Source organism: Eublepharis macularius, chromosome 7 (assembly GCF_028583425.1).
Source record: "Eublepharis macularius isolate TG4126 chromosome 7, MPM_Emac_v1.0, whole genome shotgun sequence".
Classification (NCBI taxonomy): Eukaryota; Metazoa; Chordata; class Lepidosauria; order Squamata; family Eublepharidae; genus Eublepharis; species Eublepharis macularius.
This window is the reverse complement of record NC_072796.1, coordinates 117,538,375-117,560,320: the sequence shown is the minus strand read 5'-3', so window position 1 is coordinate 117,560,320 and position 21,946 is coordinate 117,538,375. Positions and strand designations below refer to the sequence as shown.

At 44.9% G+C, this 21,946-nt stretch overlaps 1 protein-coding gene across 4 annotated transcripts in view; it reads left to right on the top strand.

The window, feature by feature from the left end:
• Positions 1-21,946, top strand: part of SYBU (syntabulin) — a 59,288-nt gene that overhangs the window by 11,568 nt on the left and 25,774 nt on the right. For 3 of the 4 annotated variants that reach the window (XM_054985515.1, XM_054985517.1, XM_054985514.1), the window contains exon 3: positions 17,183-17,380. In XM_054985515.1, the coding sequence (XP_054841490.1) occupies positions 17,183-17,380 (198 nt within the window). Of the gene's footprint in view, positions 1-9,596; positions 9,872-17,182; positions 17,381-21,946 lie in introns of those variants that run through there. The other variant, XM_054985518.1, reaches the window with a different exon arrangement.

Below are 21,946 nucleotides of genomic sequence, written 5' to 3'. Positions count from 1 at the left end.
CAAGCAAACAAGGTGCCTTAGCAAAAATAGATGGGTGAAAGCAAAATAAACAAAAGGCCCTAGTGCGACTGAACTCACTGTCCCTCTGTCTGCCAGGCCTGCCTTCTCACCCCACCTGGATGAGGGCCTCTCCCCCTAGCAGAAACCACCTCTGGCCTGCTCCGGGGGAGAAAGAACACAGGCTTTTCCCCCTCCCAGTCTTATATAGCACTAGCCCCCTGTGTTCTGATTGGCCAAAAAGGGTGCCAAAACGGCCCAGGGGCTCCTGGGAATCGTAGGCAGGCCTACTCTCACTGCTAACAGGCTTCTGAGGCCTTGCTAGGCCTTCCTGGCACAGCCAGCCATTGACAATTTATTCATTGGGTCTGGTTATCCAGCCAGTTCCCTATCCATCTAACCATCCTAGAGTCCAGCCCACAGTCCACCAATTTACACATCAGAATATCATGAGGGACCTTGTCAAAATCTTTACTAAAATCCAGATAAACTACATCAACAGCATTCCTGTGATCCAGTAAACCTTTCAGTCAATCATAGAAGGAGATGAGGCTGGTGTGGCAGGACCTGTTGGGGACAAATTGATGCTGACTTCCCTGTATCAACATGTTATCCATCAGATGCTTTCAGATTAATGCCTTGAACATCTTCTCTGGGACAGAGATCAGGTTGACTGGTCTGTCATTCCCAAGATCATCCTTTTCCCCTTTCTTGAGGTTTGAGATGACATTTGCCCTCCTCAGGTCTTCTGGCAGAGGAAACTGTTCCTTTGACAAAGCCACCCAAACATTTGCCTGGCATACCAGAGAGTCTTTGCTTTCTTCAGGCCATCGGCAATGTAGGTGTCAACAGGCATGATGTCCTCCACCCATTTTGCCATCAGTCAGGTGCCGCTGCAGGGACTCCACGGGGCTCTGCTCAGGCACTGCCAGCAGCGGCACGGGAGGAGGCACTGCTCAGGATGCCAAAATACCCTGCACCAGCCCTTTTTAAAAAATACTCTTTATTGACATGTTGTGATGTGATTTAAAAGTTTTAACATCAAATGTGCAATTGCCTCACTGGTAGCAGCACATATTCCTATGAATCTCATGTCTGTGTCAGAGTCCATCAATTTCATTTTCTTCCCAGTGCTATTTCTTGATGTCCGCCAGAAAGCCTTGAGCTCTTTTCTCTGTTCAGCTGACCAGAGACAAGGTGCTGTCTCTGGTGGTTTCAAGTAGAGAAACAAAACTGATAGGAAGCCTTGGGGAATGTTAATGTCGATGTCTACCTGGAAACAGAGAGGAAAGAGAAACCGCTCTGCAACAGAGGGAAGGTGAACGGTGAATGGATGAGGCTCGCTAAGCCTCAAGGCATAAATTTGAACTACAGTTCAGAGCCAGAATTTTTTTGAATGCCAAATCTCAGGCTTGCAGGATTGGATTGCAAGAGATGTACAGGTACTCTGGCATTGATTAGGCTTGCCAACCCCCAGGTGGTGCCAGGAGATCTCCCGGAATTACAGCTGATCTCAAAACTACAGTCAGTTGCCCAGGAAAAAATGGCTCCTCTGTACTGTGGATTCTATAGCATTATATCCTGCTGAGTTACCTCCCCTCCCCAAACTCCACCTGCCCCAGGCTCCTCCTCTAAATCCCCAGGAATTTCCCAACCCAGTGCAGGCAGCCCATAACATTTCTAAGATGATGTGTAGGTACTCTCAGGGTTAAACCCCGTTCAACATCCTCGCAGGGCTGTATGAAAAAAGTTGCAAGAACCGTATTTCTTCCATGAAAACTAAGGATGGTCTGAAAACAAAGCTGTTCAAAGTTAGATATATATATATATATATTTCTGGCAAATGTACGTAGAACTCATTAACAGGCTTCAGCATAAAGCTTCAAGTTGGACTTTAGCAATCAATAAAGTAAATGTTTTGGTGTGCCATCTGACGTTGAAACTGGCTCTATCTCACACTGCCTCCCTCCCCCACCCCCTTTGGTTTGGATTTCAGCTGCAGGATTCAGATGTCAGGCTAAGAAAAACAGCCTGCCAGCAACATCAGCTGGCTCAGTTGCTTCAGACATGCCTGTTTTCCTCATAGGTTTCACTGCTGCTTTGGAACGGCTCAGTTCTGCATGCACCATATTTACCTTGTCAATCAGGAGAGGAGCAAACGCTTTCCAGAGGGCCAGGCAGCCCCCCCTTTTTTTAACAGTTCATTACTGCAGCTGTTCCAATTGAAAAAAAGAGAAGGCGCTTTCCTGAAGAGAGTGGGAGGGTGGGAGTTAAGCCATGGCATCTGTAAGGTAACGAGGCACCAGGGGAAATGTACTTCATCCAAAGTGAGAAACTCTTTGACATGAAGAGGGGGCGGTCTATTCTGCCATGAAAGTGAAGTTTGATGACAGATATCTGCAACTGGTGTCCCTTTCTGTGCGCATCAGGGCCCTTTTAGTTTGTCATTGCAATAGCAAGTCAGCTAGGAGTGCTGATACGGTATGGTATTGACCTATACGGCCTTGTGCGGACTGGGGCCAGCATACTTGAGGGATCATCTCTCCCCGTATATTCCCAGGAGGACCCTCCGAGCGGGAGAAAAACAACTGTTATCAGTCCCTGGCCCCAAGGAGGGCCGCCTCGCCTCGCCTAGAGCCAGGGCTTTCTCAATCCTGGTTCCTACCTGGTGGAATGCGCTGTCTACTGAGACCAGGGCCCGGCAGGATTTACTATCTTTCCGCCGGGCCTGTAGGACAGAGTTGTTCCACCAGGCCCATGGCTGAGGTTGGGCCTTCAGTGGCCGGAGGATGCAACATCTACCCCCCTCCCTGTGAAAGTTGCCCCCCACTGTTTGTTTTTCAGCTGCTGTTGCTGTGCTGCTGTATCGTTGTATTGCTGTATTGTTGGTTATTAGTTGTTTTGTTCCCGCCAGGCAAAAGAGTGCTGCTATTTTTATATGCTATTATAATGTTTTAACATGGAACGTTTTAAAATGATTTTAAGGTTGTTATCTGCCCTGAGCCCACTTGTGGGGAGGGGGGAATACAAATATGATATAAATAATAAATAAATAAAAAATAGTAGCAGGTCAGACTAGAAGTGGGAAGGTACGGGCTTAAAACCCCACTCCAATTACAGGAAATCGCTGGGTGATGTTGGACCACTCGTTCTGTGCCTACCTCACAGAGTTGTTTTGAGGATGGAGGGGAGAACCGTGGGTGCTCATCTCTACTCCTTGGAGGGCAGGTGGGATAAAAACCATCTCACCTTTGCCAGGTAGTCAGGAAGTGGTCTCAAGCAAACAGCTCTTTTTCAACGCTAAAGGAAGGTTTGCTTCTTAGTGACGAAGCAGATCCTTTGCATGCTGGAAATGCTGGGTTCATTCCCGGTCAAATGATCAGGCGTTGAGAGAGACTTTCTCTGCCTGTGGTTCTGGAGGGCTGCTGCTAGTGCAAGTCAGAGTAGCCAGTTCTTATCTCGATGGACCCAGTAGGCGTTGCGCCATAAAACTTCGCTTCCTCTCGCCTCTGTAGCATAGCCACACTGACTCTATTGCGCAGGCTAACCTGACACCTTTGGGTGAAGCCAGGGCTCATTTCGAGGGGGAACGCACAGGAACGCAGTTCCGGCAGTTCCCCAAAGAGGTCACATGTCAGGTGGCCCCACCCACCTGACTCTCGGCCATTTGGGGCTTGTTTCAGCCTGGATTGGGGCCGAAACGGCCCAGATCGGGCCTCTGACGGATGGTGGATCACTCTCCTGCTCAGCAGTGGCCCGATCCTGACCATTTTGGGCCCCTTTTCGGCCCTTTTCAGCCCCTTTTTGCCATTTTGGGCCGAATTTTGGCCCTGAATGGCCAGGATTGGGTCCAAAACAGCCAGGATAGGTGATGTCAGGGGGTGTGGCATATGCAAATCAGTTATACTAATGACACACTTCTGGTGATGGCAAGAGGCGTGGCATATGCTAATGAGTTATGCAAATGAGTTCCTCCAGCTCTTTTTCTACGAAATGACCCCTGGGTCATTAGCTGGGTCTTTAGCTGGATCCACACATCTTAATCACTCACCCCCCAGGATCTTCAAATAGTGCCATTCCCAACATCATGTGGGTCCACAGCCAGAGAGGAACCGTAATGCTCAGTGAGCTGAGTTCAACTGGATGCTGAGCAGTAGTTCCCAGCTCTGCCCTTGAGATTGCGGGAACTGAACCCGGGGATCTGTACATGCCAGGGAGAGGCTGTACAGCCCAGTTGTTGCTTCTCCTCAGGGCTCAACTCTAGCAAAAAAGAAAACGACATGGAAGGAGGGGGTGACCTTGTCCTCCCTTGCAATTTTCTTGCTAGGAAAAGCCACCCTTCATCTGCTTTTATCCCCTCTGGCGATGAATACCTGTACATTTTCCCCAGCAGGAGTAAAAGCAGCTCAGAGAGAGCTTCCCCCCCCCCAGATAGGATACTGTAGGGGGAAGGGTTAACAGCTTCTCTGTCCTCCCCATACGCTTGTTTGATAAAGCAATGCTGGCTACTAAATTTGCAAAAGAAAAAAAAGTTGGGGGACCTCAAATGAAATCTGTAAGGTGTGGTTGATCGCTCAGAGTTCATGGGAAGGGTGTGTTCTTCTTCTGAAGAGCTCTGCTGCGCCCTTTGGATTGTACTTTTATCTGGAGGATTAATAATGCAGCATTGTCTAGAGCTAAATAAACTCTGTGCTATGATGGGGTCTATCAGCTTTTGTATCTAGATAGCATTTATATCACAGAAAAGCTTTTATAGCAGAGGAGTATTAGGCAAGATTAGGGCAGGGTAGGAAATAATACAAACCTGGCAAATTTCCTAGGTATGCAGAAAAGTATTAATTTTCAAATTAAAAAAAAGAGAACCCCCTCCCAAGACCCCAATGGTTAGATATGTTTATTGGCTTTCATCAGCATGCTGTCTGTCTCCTTATTTTAAAATTAAGTAACAACTTGATCCCTGACACATTTATATAGAAGTAGGTCCTCTGTATCTTAATAGAACTTACTTTCACCCGAGTATGCTTTAACACTGCATCTTTGAATTGAATTCTGCCCTAAAATGTCTGCTTATCAAAGTCTTCTGTTGCCATGTCTTTATTCTCTGTAGGTTCTTATGTTTTAGCCTATAGTTTGTCATCCTAAATATTGACAAAGCATTTTCAGCATTCAAAGCACTTCATGTACAACAGCCCTCTAAGGTAGGCCAGTATTAGTCTGTTGAAGATGGGGGAGGGGTGAGGCTGAAAGACAGTGGTTTGCCAAAGGCCATCTAGTCAATGCATGGATGAGATAATATTTGCATCGGGGGCGTTTCCAGACTCTCAGCCACTCTCCATCCCAGCAACAAGCTCCTAGTTTGCTGTACAATGTAGATTCATTCAGGAAGTGAGAGGCTCGCTCTGAACAGCTTCACAAATTAACATTTCCTATCTGGATACAGTTCAATGCAGAAAATTGTTTGTAATTAATATGCAGTTCATCATGTTAGATGAATAAACGCGCTTACTTCATTGCAGCTACCTACACGGCAGGAACCAAGGTTTGCCAACTCCAGCTTGAGAAATTCCTGGAGATTTGGGGTGGTGCCTAGAGGGAGTGGAGTTTGGGGAGATAAGAGAGCTCAGGAGGGATGTAATTTCATAGAGGCCACCTTCTGAAGCTGCCGCTTTCTCCAGGAGAACTGATCTCTGTAGTCCTGAGATCAGTTGTGATTCCTAGAGAACTCCAGTCCCCCCCGCCCCGCTCCCAGAGGTGGGCAATGCTAGGAACCTACAGTTAAAATATACACATGCATATTTGTCCCAGGCGATGGTGTGCATGCGGCTGGGGATGTACTTTTTTGTCACACACAAACACTGTGTAGGAAACAGCCCTTTGATGGCACACAAGCACATTTTGCCTGAGGTTTGTGTGGGAAGAGACCAATGTGACCCTGGCCTGATTCAGACCCAGGCGATAAAAAGGAGTAGGCCAGCCTCTTTGGGGAGACAAAGCAGGGGATTATAGGAAGATAAACACACAGTCTGGCAGCAACGACTATTCATTGCAAAGTGAGTTTGAACTCTCAAAGTCTCATCCCACTGACACCGCAGTTGACCAGCTTTGTGCTTTGGTGCAGGGACCTCAGTTACTGCTCTTCTCAGTTCTGCAAAGATGCTGAATCCCTAGAACCTGGCAGCAAGCTCTTTCCTGTTGCGACATAACCTCCTGTCTTTACTTACTTGGCAGAGCAGTTCTCCCTTGAAAGTCTTTTTATCAGTAAGTGAAATTGCTCGGTTGATATGGCAGGTTTGTTTTGAGAATGAGTGCAGGGGGGTGCACTTTATCAGGCAGAGCTTCTCCCATGCTCGATTAAAATTTAAGTGATCAAAATATGCTGAGTTGCTACTGCCTACAAATCAATGCAGCCGACAGGCTCTGCAGGGTTCACTGGACTGGGATCTTGAATTAAAGAAGACGGAGAACATGCTGCACATCCTGTCATGGTCCAGTAAATAATTCCTCTCGCTGGGATTCAGATTGTATGTTAATAAATCAGCCAGCCAGGGAGAAAAAAGGCCAGTATTAAAAAATTCAAGTAGAAGTACATATTCTTGAACCATCATTTTTCAAAAGTCCTAATAGCTTTGTGTTTTCTGGTTGAACAGGAATGATTTTGTTATTTGCTGTTCATGTATCCCCAATCTTTGTGATCAATTTTGCCCAAACAAACGACTAAAAGCTTTTGAAGTATTAGTACAAAAAAGGTCCTGTTGGATTGGACCACATGCTTATCGAATCTACCGTTTTGTTTTCTTCAGAGACCAGCTAAATACCTCGTGGAAGCTCACAAGCGGGACGAAAAGGCAACAGCCCTCTCCCCTTGTATGTCCTCAGCATCCAGGATACTGTGCCTGAACATGGAGGCTCCATTTATCTAATATTGATAATAGCCGAGGTTAGACTTAGGTAAAGGTAAAGGTAGCCCCCTGTGCAGGCACCAAGTCATTACTGACCCATGGGGAGACGTCGCATAGCAACGTTTTCTCGGCAGACTTTTGATATGGGGTGGTTTGCCATTTCCTTCCTCTGTCGTCTACACTTTACTCCCAGGAAACTGGGTGCTCATTTTACTGACCTTGGAAGGATGAAAGGCTTTGAGCCAAGCTACAAGTGACGCCTTACACAGGTTGGACACTTGTCAGCTTCCCTCAAGTTTTGATGGGAAATGTAGGTGTCCTGGTTTTACAGCTTGGCTCTCCATTACAGCTGCAAGACCAGGATGCCTACATTTCCCATCAAAACTTGAGGGAAGCTGACAAGTGTCCAACCTGTGTCAGGCATCACTTGTAGCTTGGCTCTGAGAGTTAACCTTCAGCTGGCTACTTGAACCGGGCTTCCACCAGGATCGAATTCAGGTTGTGAGCAGAGCTTGGGCTGCAGTATTGCAGCTTACCACCCTGCTCCAACGTGGCCTGTGAGGTTAGAGTTAGCCTTCACAAATTTCAGTGAAATTTCTTTGAGGTTTCAACATTAAAAATTGTAGCAATATACCCTGCTGAGGTCTCTCTAAACCTCACCCTCCCCAGGTTTGGCCTCAAAATTTTCAGAACTTTCCCAATCTGGAGTTGGCAACTGTAGGCTAAGAGTGTGTGACTGGGCGAAGGCCATCCAGCAAGCTCCATGGAAGAATGGGGGTTTGAACTTGGGTCTCTCAGATCCTTTTCCAGTAGTCTCTTTACTATTACACCCCACTGGCTCTTTTACTAAACAATTATTGTTCTATGGTTGTTGTGGATTTTCCGGGCTGTATAGCCATGGTCTTGGCACTGTGACACTGAGAGATCTCTGTCTTTCGGTGCTACACCTCTGAAGATGCCAGTCACAGCTGCTGGCGAAACATCAGGAACGACAATGCCAAGACCACGGCTATACAGCCCGGAAAATCCACAACAACCATCGTTCTCTGGCCATGAAAGCCTTCGACAATACATCAATTATTGTTCTGTCCGTGTTCGGTGCACCTGTTTGGGAAGCCTAGCCAGCTGACCTTTGCTTCTCTCTTCACTGGCTTTGTATATCAGACAACAAAGAGAGCTATAAAAGAACTGCCTCTCTCCGTCAGCACTTTGCCTCTCCTGCCCATCTCCTTTCAGTTCATTCCTTTTCAGCAGAATGCATGCATAGGACTCTGTGCCAGTCAACAAGGTCCAGCTCAAAAATGATGAGTCTTTTTTCAGAGGGGTAACTGTTTTAGACTGTACTGCAGCAAAACCCAAAAAGAGTTTTGTAGTGTCTGGATTGGGTTGCCAACCCTCCAGGTGGGGCCTGAAAATCTCCCAGAATTACAACTGATTTCCAGATTACAGGCTGCCCCTGGACAAAATGGCTGCTTTGGAGGGTGGACTACATGGTGACGTAACCTGCTGAGCTCCAGCCCCTCCCCAATCTCCACCCTCCCCAGGCTCTGTCCCCCAAATCTCTTAAGTATTTCCCAACCTGGAGCTGGCAACCCATGTCTGGAAGGATACCTCTATATTACAATGTAAGCTTTCTGCTTTACTAGATACATAGCTGCTATTCCTGAGCAGAGTCTGTGTTTTTCCTTCCGTCAGTTGCCTTCAGCACTGGGTTGGAATGACTTCATGGCAGAGACTTGGGCTGCAGCACCTCCCCAAAAACTGTTCCTGTGAGTTGGAGAACTCTTGGGATGTGGCCTAGGGGAGGGGCTGCAGTGGAAAAGGGGAGCAGCAGAAACCCCCTTCCTCCCATCTCTTACCTGAGTTGCAGGGATGGACAGGGAAGTTAAATGGCCAAGGCGTGGCGTGTACGTTTTGTGGTATGGCCACCTTACAACTTGGCATGGAGTGTCAGACTGAAGTCATGGAGACTTGGGTTCAAATCCCTGTTTAGCCATGAAGCTTGCAGGGTGACCTTAGGGCAATTAAAAAAAGCAATCCTCAAGTTGCTTTGAGCACAAAATCAAGAGAGGGAGAACCATACATGGCACGATAAGTACCTTGAAGAAAAGGTAGGTTTTTTTAAAAAAAAAAAGCCAAAGAGATTGAGTGAATAAAAGGAGCAACAAATTACTGTGGCATTGTGGCTAAGAACACAAGTTATAACCTGTAAGGGTCCAGGTTCAAAGGTTACCACAGCCAGAAACCTCACTAGGCAGCCTTAGGACAGGCTATCCTCACCCTTAGTTTTCAATATGGGAATGCCAGCGCTGGCCTACCTCACAAGGTTGTTGCAAGGATTACTGTGCTCATGCATGTAAATTTCAAGTGTCACTGCTCTTCAGGGTGATCGGGTGAGTTCAGAGCGAAGCCAGGACTTCTTTTTTTAGTTCCCCCTTCCAGGCATTGGGCCATCTTCCTTGTCGTCTTGATATCCTGGCGTCAGTATCAATTTAGCATTCTTTTATATTGTGTTTGGAGGGACTACAAGACATCCTTAATTTCCAGGCCCTTGAGGCTTTTGAAGGGGTTAACTCGAATGCGTCCTGCCACAGATGTCTGCCAAGTTAGGGCTGACGTCTATCAGGAGCGGTGTTGTAACAGACGGGTGGAGCATAACATTTTGTGCCCTTGGAAGAGCAGTCGTGCCAAGTCATGAAAGCAGAAAGTTGACAGGATGAATCTTTTTCAATTATTTGCCGCTATCAAGCGAAGAGGAGGGGAGTAAGAACAGATGATGCTGAGCCGATGACTTGCCGCTGCGCTTTTCCTTCCTTTTCCTCTCCTTCCTTCTATACCACATTTGTAGCCTTGGACGGGTTTGAGGGTTTTTTTTATTTCCTCTGGAAGGGAAATGTTATCTCTGGTTCCCAAAGGAAGACATGGGAACTTCCTCTCGGTCCCAATCATAACCGATGCAGCAGCTTCACAATCAGGTAATTCCTTCTTAAGTCTGCCGGGAGAGCCTCCTATCCCATATGTCTTTGTCCCTTTTGAGCATCAGGTTTTGCTAAGGAATCTTGGCAAGAGACTAGATCTTGCTGCAGGATTGCTTAAGTTAACAGGGCAGGCAAGGATGACGCCTACAGGAATCTCCTCAGTGTAAGCCTCTGAGCCAACTTTTCTTCATGATTGATAAAGCAGTCCATTTCGAAGTGACAGACCAGTTATGAGAAGGCGGCAGAGGAAGGCAGGAAGGCGCGTGCCGGCTGTGGGTAGCTCTTTCAAGGAGATTTTGAGAAGCGATGGCATCCGTACAGTTGGGGCAAGAAGAATCTCATTCTGTTACATTCTGCCGGGTTTGATTCCCCGCTCCTCCACTTGAAGCTGGGTGACCTTGGGCTAGTCACAGCTCTCTGGAGCTCTCTCAGCCCCACCCACCTCACGGGGTGTTTTGTTGTGGGGATAATTATAACATACTTTGTAGACCGCTCTGAGTAGGCATTAAGTTGTCCTGAAGGGCGGTGTATAAATCGAATGTTTTTATCATCATCATCATCATCATCATCTCCTTTTTGTGAATCAATGGATAGGGATTCCTGTTAAGTTTTTACAGTAACCAACACAGCATAGCTGTTGAGAGACCAGGGCTGTGTGATCCTATGAACACTCTCCTGAGCCCCACTGAATGAAATGAAACTTACTTTTGAACAAACTGGCTCAGGACTGGTCTCTGAGCTGGTAAACGTAGTATCCGAAGTTTACATCTCACCATGCATGTGAATTCAGTAGGAGGCCTTCAGCAAGCTGCTGTGCTTCAACTTCTTCGCTGGCAGAACGGGGATAGTGATTTGGCCTCCTTTACGGGGCTGCTGGTTATGGAGCTAACGTGCTTGTGAAACTCTTTGAATACCGAATGTACCACACGAATTCTGATTGCTGTATAAAACCAACTATTAACTGATTTTGCTGAACAGCAGGAGAGGATGCAGCCAGTGGACTTAAATGAGATTAAACTCGGTAACATTCACCTGATCTCGCTGTATTTAGAAGCAGGGAAACCTGAATGTATTTGTTTAGTCAAATTTTTCTTTCCGTGTAGAAGTACAAAGAGAAGTACAAAATTCTGCTGAAGATTTTAAAAAATGTTTTCTAGTGTATGACTATTGCTATTATGATGTATTAATTGATTCTAGCGCAGAATGCCTCACGATTTTTGTCTTATTTATTCTCCAAAACAACCCGGTGAAGTAGGTCACTACAATTTCCATTTTTGAGACTGGGTCTGAATCCCTTACACTATGTAGGGTTTATTTATGAGTAAGCAAGCCAAGGATCAGGATGTGTGCGAGAGTGACTTTTACAAGGTCATACTGCAAATTCATAACCTAGCAAAGTCTTGACTTTAGATTTCTCTGATCCAAGAAGCGTAAATTTTATGAATTCTGGCTGGGATTCCGAGAGTGTTGACGTTGGCAAGAGGTTTGCTCTAGCCCAGTAGGAATATTGGACCTTTTTCGACAACGTAACACCTGCCCCCCCCCCCCCAATCACAAACTAGTTTTGAAATTTCCCCCCAGTTTCAAAAGCAGTTTGTAATGTAGATTGAGGAATTGCGGTTTGACAAAAAGAAATCTAAAAAACCCTTTTTTGGATCAGAGAACTTGCTAGATGGATCTTTGCATTCATGGCCTATGTGTGCATGAATGTTAAAATAACTTCAGCTCTAGAGGTGAAAACGGTCTTGTTGAAAGTGCTCCACTGTTTTCTTCGAATGTCATTTCCATGCCAAAAGAAGTATCACCTCTGCTGTAAGTCAAGAGATATGTCACCTCCGATGATGGACAGTCCAGTTCTATGTGCAGCTGCTATTCTGTGTGATGGCGAAAATGTTGATCCTGCAAGAGAGACGTGGAGTTCAAAGGTTCATCTGATACTTATATGGATGGAAAAAATGTCTCTGGAAGCATGAGCTGGCCATTGCAACTGTACAGATGTCCAGTTTTCCATGCAACTGTTTGGAAGGGAGGTTTACACCGGTTTTAGGTGCAGGGCTTGTTTAAAAATAACGATCAGGTCATAGGAAAGAGGAGAGTGTACAGATGAACATGTCATTGTTTACCGCTGAATTTGAAAGCCTGGCTTAGTGGTTGGCATGTCTAAGGGTTGTTAATGATATGCGCTCAGAGGAGGAATGGTTATCAGTGCCAAGTTCATTTTGTTCCTGCAATAAGCAGCCTGGCGTCTTCTTGAAACCAGGAGAGCTGCAGTTAAAACATAACAAGTTCTTTCTGTGTAAATTTTACTTGATACAAAATTTTAATTTCAGTGTGGATTCGTTCAATTTATATACTGCCCTTCAGGATGACTTCACACCCACTCCGAGTGGTTCACAAAGTATGCCATTATTGTCCCCACAACAAAACATCCTGTGAGGTGGGTGGGGCTGAGAGAGCTCTGAGAAGCTGGGACTGACCCAAGGTCACCCAGCTGGCTTCAAGTGGAGGAGTGGGGAATCAAACCCGGCTCTCCAGATTAGAGTCCCACTGCTCTTAACCACTACACCAAACTGGCTCTCCATCCATTCACCCCTTCCAATGGGGACCCAAAGCAGCTTACAACATCTTTCATCCTCATAACAACCTTTGAGGTGGGTTAAGCTGGGAAACAGTGACTGACCCAACACTCCTCAGCGAGCTGGCAGAGTGGAGATTGAAATCAGACTGTCCCCGATCCTGACCACTACACCGCAGTGGTGTAGGGAAGGTGAGGAACGTCACCCCGGGTCAAGAAAGCAATAGTGTCCTTGTGATAACCAGAGAGTGCTGAGGATATAGGGTGTCTCTTCCTGTGATGAGTCAATGGCATCCTGTCTTGAGCTCCAAGCAAGCGTTACTCCCTTGAGAACTAGACCTTGTACAGAACTAGAAAAGAGTCTGTGATACAGTCTTGGGAAGCAGCTAGATCAAATCGCCCAGCACTCATGTTCAAGCAGTCAAATGCTAAGCAGGCCAAGGCAACATATTTTATTGGCAGGGCTCTTGTGGCTCGAACAGATGTCTCACAAGGAGAAATTTGGCTTTTCTCGACAGGGAACTTCAATGATCTGAGAAGGGTCAACTTTCTGCCTGATAAATGAACAAGAGCTCCACCAGGTCCTGGCATTTCTAAAGACTACACATATCAGTGCAATAACTGTGTTAGTCTGTTGCAAGTGTAAGTTATTAGTATCCTGGCTGGAAGAACAGAATTCTGACTAAATGGACTGCACTGGATTGATAATAGCTGGAGCAAGGCTCCTTTCTTAGCAAAAGGGAATCACAGATCTGGCCCAGTGTAATTTCCTAGCCTGCTCTGGGGAATTGGGGAGATAATCTGCTTTTTTTGCCTTTGGAAAGCTTTGCTGTGTGCTATGTATATTTATTCGGGAAAGTAAGGCCATTGAAGTAAGTGACACTTGCTTCTGAGGAAACATTTTAGGATGATGCAATAAGAAATCAAGTATGGACTGAATTGTGCAATGCTGGACAGAGGTATTCCAGTCTAAGACAAATTGATTTCATTGGGGCTTAAGTGTCTAACATGTAAGGCAACACAACCGCCTAAATGAGAGGTCAAGTGTAACACAATCACATGTGGGTTCTCCTTAGTTCTTTAGGGTACAGTGCCCAATCAGGACCCTGGTGTACATTGGAAAGGAAAACAGCCTTCTCCTCTGCCATTTTCACTGCTGGGGTAGCACTATTTGGGTTTTCCCAAGGCACTGATAGTGCCCCTACTGGATGGTTTCAGGCAAGGAAAATACCACGGGGGGAGAGCCTGTTCCTCCCTGCCAGTGGGATCCAGGGAAGTGGAGATATGGAGGGGGCGCTGCCAGTGATGGCATGACATCAGTTCCAGAGACAACCTGATGGTGACATCACACTTATCTAGGAATCACAAGAAACTATATGGTAAAAATTATGAAGTTTCTGGCCTTTCTTAGAGAGTACTGGTGTCACTTCTTGGTTTTTCCCAGAAGTGGCATCATGATGTTGCCCTGTGATTTTTTAAATTTTTCTCCTGCCACTGCTCCAAGGGTTGCCAGGAGATAGCAGAACACCTGGCAACCCTATGGTCCTTATCCTACTGGGATGCTTCTAGGGTTGCCAACCTCCAGGAGGGGCCTGGCATACTCTAAGAATTACAGCTGACCTACAGACTGTAGGAGAAGATTGCAGGTTCAGAGTGTGGACTGTATGGCATCATATCCCTGCGGAGCTTGCTTCCTTCCCAAAACCCTCCCCAAACACTGCTCCCAAATCTCCAGGAATTTCCCATTGCAGAATTGGCAACCTTAGGCATTGCGTATGGAAGGAGAACTCGTGATTTATGTAATGTTTACCACAGGACGGGAAGGCCACACCTGATTTTTGTACTTGGTAATGTGTGAATAATGCTTGCTGTACATATTGCACAGGGTATATTTAGCGTGAACGAAGGCCTTTGTCAACAGTGAAGTCCTCAACAGAGTTACGCTCTTCTAAGCCCCTGACTTCAGTGCATTGAGAAAGGATTAGGATTGCACTGAAAGTCCCTCTTTTATGATTTGCCAATTTTTATCTTTTTCGAACTGGAAGGGATTGCATGAGTGGGATTTACAGGTTATGTGAATGTATGAACATGGGCCTCTGTTCACTTTAAACATATCATACACCAGCACAGCAGCCCAAGTGTTCCTTCTGCATTGCAGAACATGTGGAGTATATGTGTAGGCTTGCCAACACTTGAAATACATTTTTTTGAAAAATGATAGATGGGTTTGGCCTGGCAGCAGAGGCCTTGGCTTTAGGAGCAGAGCTCAGAGTAGGATAAGGGTGGAATCTTTCAGATTTATTAGGCTTAGCGGTGGAGCCTGGTTGGCTCGGATAAGGCAAGGGGCAGGATTGCCAACTCTGGTTTGGGAAATGCCTGGAGATTTGAGGGTGGAGCTTGGGGAGGGCAGGGCTTGAGAAGAGATCTCAGCGGGTTATAATGCCGTAGAGTCCACCCTCCAAAGCAGCGGGGTCCTCCAGGGGAACTGATTTCTGTTTTCTGGAGATCTACAGGTCCCACCTGAAGGTGGATGACCTTGGCAAGGCGACCTTTCCAGTAGTGCAGCTTTTACAAAAGTAGTTTAGGGGGAAGAAATTGGCGTGTCTAATTGTTTTCTAGCAAATGCTCTCAAAGTAATTAAACTGTCTGGGCAACTTTTTTCCCCCTAATCACCTGGCAGCTCCATGTCCAAACCGAGTGTGTAGACTGGCTGTTAGTCATCACCTTTTGAAATATATTTGTTAAAACAGTAGCATAATGTCTGCTAGAATACCTTTTGTCCGTTTTTTTCTAAATGAGAGATGCTTAGATGATTCTATGCATGTGCAATAGATTTCAGTAAAAAGAAGATAGCATTTCATTGCAACAAGTTACTGAATTAAATTTTAGGCTTGGGCACATTGGAGTACATTTAATATGAATATTTATAGGACAGTAAAACACTGGCTGGGTCCCAACAATATAATCAGAAATATACTCAAAAGGAAGTGAATTATGTCAATTATACACTGCAGCATGGATCAGTGCAATTTACAACATAATATGTACTTAGCAGTGCAGTCCTATGGAGAGTTACTCCGCTCTAAGTCCATTGACTTCAATGGGCTTAGACTGGAGTAACTTACCATAGGATTGTACTGTAAATTGCTCAGTATGCATATAACCTCTTTCTGTATGGGTTCTGTGGGGCTGATTGAGGAACAGAACTTGCAAGACATACTGATGTAAAATTTTAAAAGTCTTTATCGCAACCTTTCTACCATACCGAACCATGTGACAAAACATATAAATATAGCAGTGAACAGGAAATACAACAGATAATCTCTCTGAGTACAGTCGGTTGTTGCTCGCAACACTTTACGGTGCGTTGTCCCCCTTCTCAAGTCCACCAAGGCGCAGGATTGTTCTCATCCTCTTTCAAAAGTATTCGGATCAGAGACTAAGCCGAAGCCATTCATAGAGGATGCATTATTTGAGTTCTGATGTGAAGCAAGAAAACCTCACACAGTGGGAATAAACTCTCAGCTGGTTAGAATGGGAATTCGAGAGGCTGAAAGGACCCTGTTACCTGATTCCGTTTCATCTTGGACCAAAGGGGATTGGGAAATTACTGTCTTGGATCCTAAATGCTGTTGATTGGATTCTGAGATCTGAGTGCTTCCCTTTTGCAAAAGGAGGTAGAGCATCTGCTTTGCAGACAGAAGGTCCAAGTACACCTCTGGAACTTCCAAAGACTTTTGCCTCTGACCCTGGAGAGCCAGACTGCCAGTCTGAGTAGGCAGTACTGACTTCGATTGGCCAACCAGTGGTCCGATTCAAGATGTCAGCTTCATGTGTTCGTGTAGAAGGAATTGCCACCACTAGCAGAATGGATTAGTCGGATTCTACCTCATGAGCCTCATAACAGGCTAGTAGGATCCAACCTCATAACGGGCTAACATTCGAAGACTTTATTGCTCTTCTCATTAGTGCAGGCCCCTGCTTCCACTTCATTCCTAACATTACTGGGGTGGAATGGGATTTGGAGAAAGAGACTGGGATTGGAAAGGGAGATTGGAAAAAAGGGAAACCCCTCCTCACTCAAGCACAGGTTCCTGTTCTGCTTGTACAGAGTCGTCTGTGGATCCAAGCCATAGCACACACCCTTCAGACTCGGCTTTCCCTCTCCCCCAAGTTCTTTTCTGTGGTGAAGGAAACTGCCTTTTCACTGCTGAACAGATTGTGAGGGGGAGAACAGCCTTGGAAGATACGTGCTACAAGGCCACAGCCTCATGAACCAAATTATCCACTGCAAAAGATCCTTTTGGAAATGAGGGGAGAATACACTCCAATATAAATTATTTGCATGGAATTAGTTGTCATTTTAACCTTTTTTTAATGTCAGAGGAAGAGTGTTTGTTTTAATAAACTGTATACTGGCACTGGACTAAGTACCCCAAAGCTCTTTTTCAGGATATGTCTCCTTTAATTTTAAACCTTTCCGCTGCTGTTCCGAGTGGCTTTTTAAACAGTCTTTGGACAGCCAGTTGCATCTCAACAAATGTGATCACCATTTTTAAATGGCCCACAGCTTAAAAAACCTTATGTGTCAGCAGAGAGAATACGCACTTCTTGGAAACTAGCAACTGCGTGATGAAATAAAAATGTAATAAAATTATTTCTCTACCACCTGTATTTTACTTAATTCGATAACGTTTTTGTGGCACTTTGTTTGTTTTGTCTCCTGTTTTCAGATGACACAGGTTGCCCCAGCAGCCAGTCAGTATCTCCGGTTAAGACTCCTCCTGATACTGGACTCAGTCCAGTCAGTTTTTGTGCTGGCAGCGATGGAGACCACACGAGAAAGAAATTTAATTCGGGAACAATGGGGGACGGAATGCAACAGTCAGCTCGATATAAGAAGGAAACAAAGACGAGCCTGGTAAAGCCGGGTAAGAGCGCTTTAGATTTTGCGTTTTTTGTTGCTGTCATTGTTTTGCAAGAATGTAAAAAAGATTGGCTGGTTTGTTTCCTTTGATCTTGCAAGCATTGTATGGGCCCAAGCTACAAAGGATAAAATTATACGGATCACGGCAGTGTTCTTTTCCTTAAGCACAAAAGTCAAATACTAAAATGGTGATGCTGTGATCACTTGAAGCTGGAGGGGGGAAATGTAACACTTGCAATGAACTGCAAATTTATTTGAAGCCTCCGAGAAACTGCATTTTATTTTTTGGGGTGGTGTTCAATCATGTCTCATCCTTTGGTGATGATTTTCTGCTGGAATAAAAGGTTCCTTTCCTTGCAGTTTGAAATGTGCAATGGCTACTATTAAATCTATGTTTAAATTAGCTCTTCCCATCTGTTTAATTACAATATATATATATGTTTTGTCCATAATCTTTTCTTTTCTTTTTTTGGTTTTGACTGGCTTCTTTCACTGTTGTTCACTGTGAAAACAGGAATGCAATTTAAAATGAATACTTAATCAGGTGAAGAAACAGCTGTGGTTCTTTACTGATGCTGTATGAAACGTGGAAGAGGGGAGAGGCCTTTTAAATGTGATTTTGGCTAAGAAGCATGTTATGTTTTACTTTTGGTCATTAATTAAAAAAGGAGTCGCATCACCAGTTTCTTTGCCCTGATTTTCCTAAGTAATCTGTAGAGGAGGTAGATAGACACCTGTTGTCAACTGCTGTGCTGTTGGCTATAACAAACCCCAGGGAGCTCAGCGGGGTTTTTTGACAAAGGAAGCTTAACTTAATGCATGCTGAAGCTGTTCATAGGTCTGGATGGCAGACGACTCTCCAACACAGCACATGATTTGAATGCATAAGGTTCCAGGATCAATTCCTGGCATCTCCAGTCCAAGGAACTCAGGTAGGAGGTACTGGGGGAAACCTCTGCCCACCTGAGGCTCTGGAAAGCTGCTGCCAGCTAGAGAAGGCAATACTAAGTTAGATGGATTTGTGTTCTAATTCAATACATGGGAGTTTCACATGTGGCCATAAGAAGCCTGTGATGTGAAAGCAGTGGTCATAATAATAAGGTGCAGAGCATGTTTTTAAGTGCTCAGTGTGTATTATATTTTTACAATAGTCCTGTAATGGGGGGGGGAGGTTATGTTGTTATCTCCACCCCCCGACTGCAGATAGGAAGCTAAGAGATCATAGCTGGTCTAAGTCCTTCCGTTAAATTACTGATTGAGCTCAGATTCAAACGGGACCATAGCTCACGCTTTCTACTGCACTCCATTCGATGAACTTGTGCAAATCCACCCTTGGTATGAAGACAGTGTCAAAACTACCTATGCAACACAGTGATGAGTTCTAAAAATAATACGGCATTTTCCCAAACGTTGATCAAGTGGATAAAGTAATTCTGTTATTTCCTGTCCTGTTATAATATTAATTCTTGGTCTGATTTCAAGACACCAATAGCAACAGAAAATGCTAATGACTAACGTGCATATTGCTATGGATTTGCAGTGAATGGTTTCATCCTATGGGCTGCCCTAAAGGGGCATGTCTTGGTGAAAACCAGAGCCTGTGACAAAAGAACAGTGGTGTTTGTTGATGATTGTAGATATCTACCAAGTGGGCCTTAATTGTCAGGAAAAGACTCTGTCAAGAAACTCATCAGGTCTTGAAAAAGATTGTCTTCCCTTTTAGCTGAAGGGAGGGGGCAGACACATGTCTGTGTGAAACGAAAGTACAATTTTAGATTCTGGGAAAGACAGAAAGAAGTAGACAGAAATGGGAGTTGACTAAACGCCTTGGGCTACAGAATCTCTCTCTCTCTCTCTCTCTCTGGAGATATGATGTGAGATAGTAAATCTGCTTCCCTATACCTCTTTATCTCCACCTGTGCTCCTCCCTGAGCATTTGGAAGTATAGCAAAAATACTGTAAATCTCCATTGTTCTCTCCCCCTTCAAAGGGAGCCAACCTAGGTCATTGCTACCCCTGAATCTTACTGCATGTGGTAGTGGCCTGTGAATGACAATCGGTACCATCCTAAGCAGAGTTAAGCCTACTGCTGTCAGTCTAAGCCCACTGATATCAATGGGCTTGGACTGGAGTAACTCTACTTAGGATTGCAGTGAATATGTTTGTTATTTCAGGTGGGTGGCCATGTTGGCCTGCAGCAGAACAGCAAGATTCAAGTCAAGTCACACCTTAAAAGACTAACAAAGTTTCCCAGATATAAGCTTATGAGAGTCAAACTCCCTTTGTCAGATACCTGGAAATCTGGTTGGTCTTTAAGGCTGTGCTGGACTCTAATGAATATGTATGTTAAAATAAGCATTCTGGTTACGTTACAAAGCTAATTTTACAGTCTTTTCTATCATCTCTGTTATGTTTGTATCTGTGTCTGTGGTGGTAAGCAAATAAAGGGAAACCCCTCCAATAAGGGGGATTAACCTGAAGAAATCTTATAAATGGCTGTTGCCCTCCAATAGAGAAGATGGTTTATTTATTTTATTTGAGTTTTTATTTCCTGCCTTTCTGTTTAACAATAAATACTCAATGTGGCTGACAATATAAAATCCATACAAAAGCACAGAGGACAGAATTTTAAAAAAAACCCTTCTCTGCTGACAGAGAAAGGCCTCTAGAGAAGGAATCGTCTGCAGTGCAAAGAGGAATGCCAACGATCGGATGGGTTTTGCTTCCTGACATCAGAGATAAGGACTTGAATGTTGCTTGGGATGTTTCAGCATAATTATCCCACCCATCCTCTAAGGAGTAAGGCATATATCACACTTGACTGTGTTTTATCTGGATGATAACCTTGTGCGGTAGTTAGACGGAGCCTTTGCGTCTTGTTGACTGCTCCCGATTGTCCCATGAGCATCATGGCTGAATGGAGATTGGAATCTAGTTTCTGCAGTCCTGATCCAACACTTTTAACTACTACACTACTTTGCTCAGTGACTGCTGACACACACACCGCAAACACACCATTCTCCCCTTCTGCTCATGCTAGTGAATGACAGCTTCCAGCCATTGGAGATGTTTCACACTCAGGTATTGATGCATTCTCCTGCCCAGACCGATTTAGGACAGTCACTGGGTGAAGAAGACATGAATGACAGCCCAGGAAGCCGTTTCTAAGGGGTATGTGACCCTAACACTCTTCAGGTCTGTTCTCCTGCCACTTGGCATTCCGCTGTTGGAAATGGTGCCTTTTGTCCTGTTGCTTTTGCATTACAAACAGCTAGCCCTTGTCAGGTGGCAGGAGAGAAAATGGAAGAACAAAATCAGGACCCTGCCTCTTCTTGGCAAGTAAATTCGTGGTCTGTTTTATGATTGGGGCTGCCCCCCGCCCACGCGCACACAGAATGATTTTTTAGGTTGCTGTTATTGAAATCCACTTTAATGGCTGATAGGGTGATCCTGGACTTCATAATGGGTTTGATCCTGCACAAAATTTCCACTTGCTCTAGAGCTCTTGGGCATGTGGAAAACACAAGTAACAGTTGGCAGTAGCCACTTGAGTTAAGTCTAACGTATAGTTTCCCTATTTGCATTTCCATTTGTGCAAGCTGTTAATGCAACTCATTTCTGGACCCTATCATATATAGGGAGAAAAGTGCTGTGTGTTGCACAAAAACGTGCAGAAGCAGAACTGCACTAAGTTAGTTTTTGTTGCTGCTTGCATGTTGGTGGATTCAAGCCCTTGTCCGGAGCAAGTTCAATGACGGAGAGAAGAGAAATTCTCTTTGGTACAACGAGTACCAAACCCATCCTTCTTTATAATTTTATCCTCCCTTAAAATTCTGATGCCAGTATGTTTTATTGAGATGTGATTGGATAATGCAGCTGAAGGTGGTTTGATTCATCTGTGCATGACATGACCAGACCAAAAGATTCCAGGTGGCTTCTGAATGAGGAAGAAATCTACGCCGTCTACAACCTGCTTGATCCTCATGCCCCTTTATGTTTAAGAGCCACGGAGAGGCGAGGCGGGGAGGTGATCTGCCAAACAATGCACTTCATGTTGATTCTGCATCATAAACTTCAGTTCTCAGGAGAAGCACACTTTGCAAGAGTTTGTTTAAAAAAATAAAACATCCTTTGTAACGTTGTGCTGGGCTTGCTGCTGTTTGTTCTCAGTTTGTTGCAGAGATCAGCAAAGTGAGCAGAGAAATCGTGTGTTTGGTGTTCAGATCCAGGATACAGAACGTACAAAACTGAATAGTGGCTTTGTCGGGGATGGTTTTTAGAAAATAGCCTTTGCGTCGGCCCATTGTGCTAAAAAGCACTTTCAAAATGTTGCTTAGTCCACTCTTAATGGTAGTTAGATTTTAAAGAAGGCACTTCTCTATAAAGTTGATATTGGAGACTGATGCTTGGTACTTATTTTTACATCCCCTCCTGCATTTGGCTCCAATTGTTGACCCTGTTTTCATTTTCAGTGAACAAGTGGCTGATACTTTACCAGTCCCTGCTGTTGCCATTCATTTTACAGCAAACTTCTCTGACCTCTGTAGGTGAAATCTTTGCAGGAGGTTTC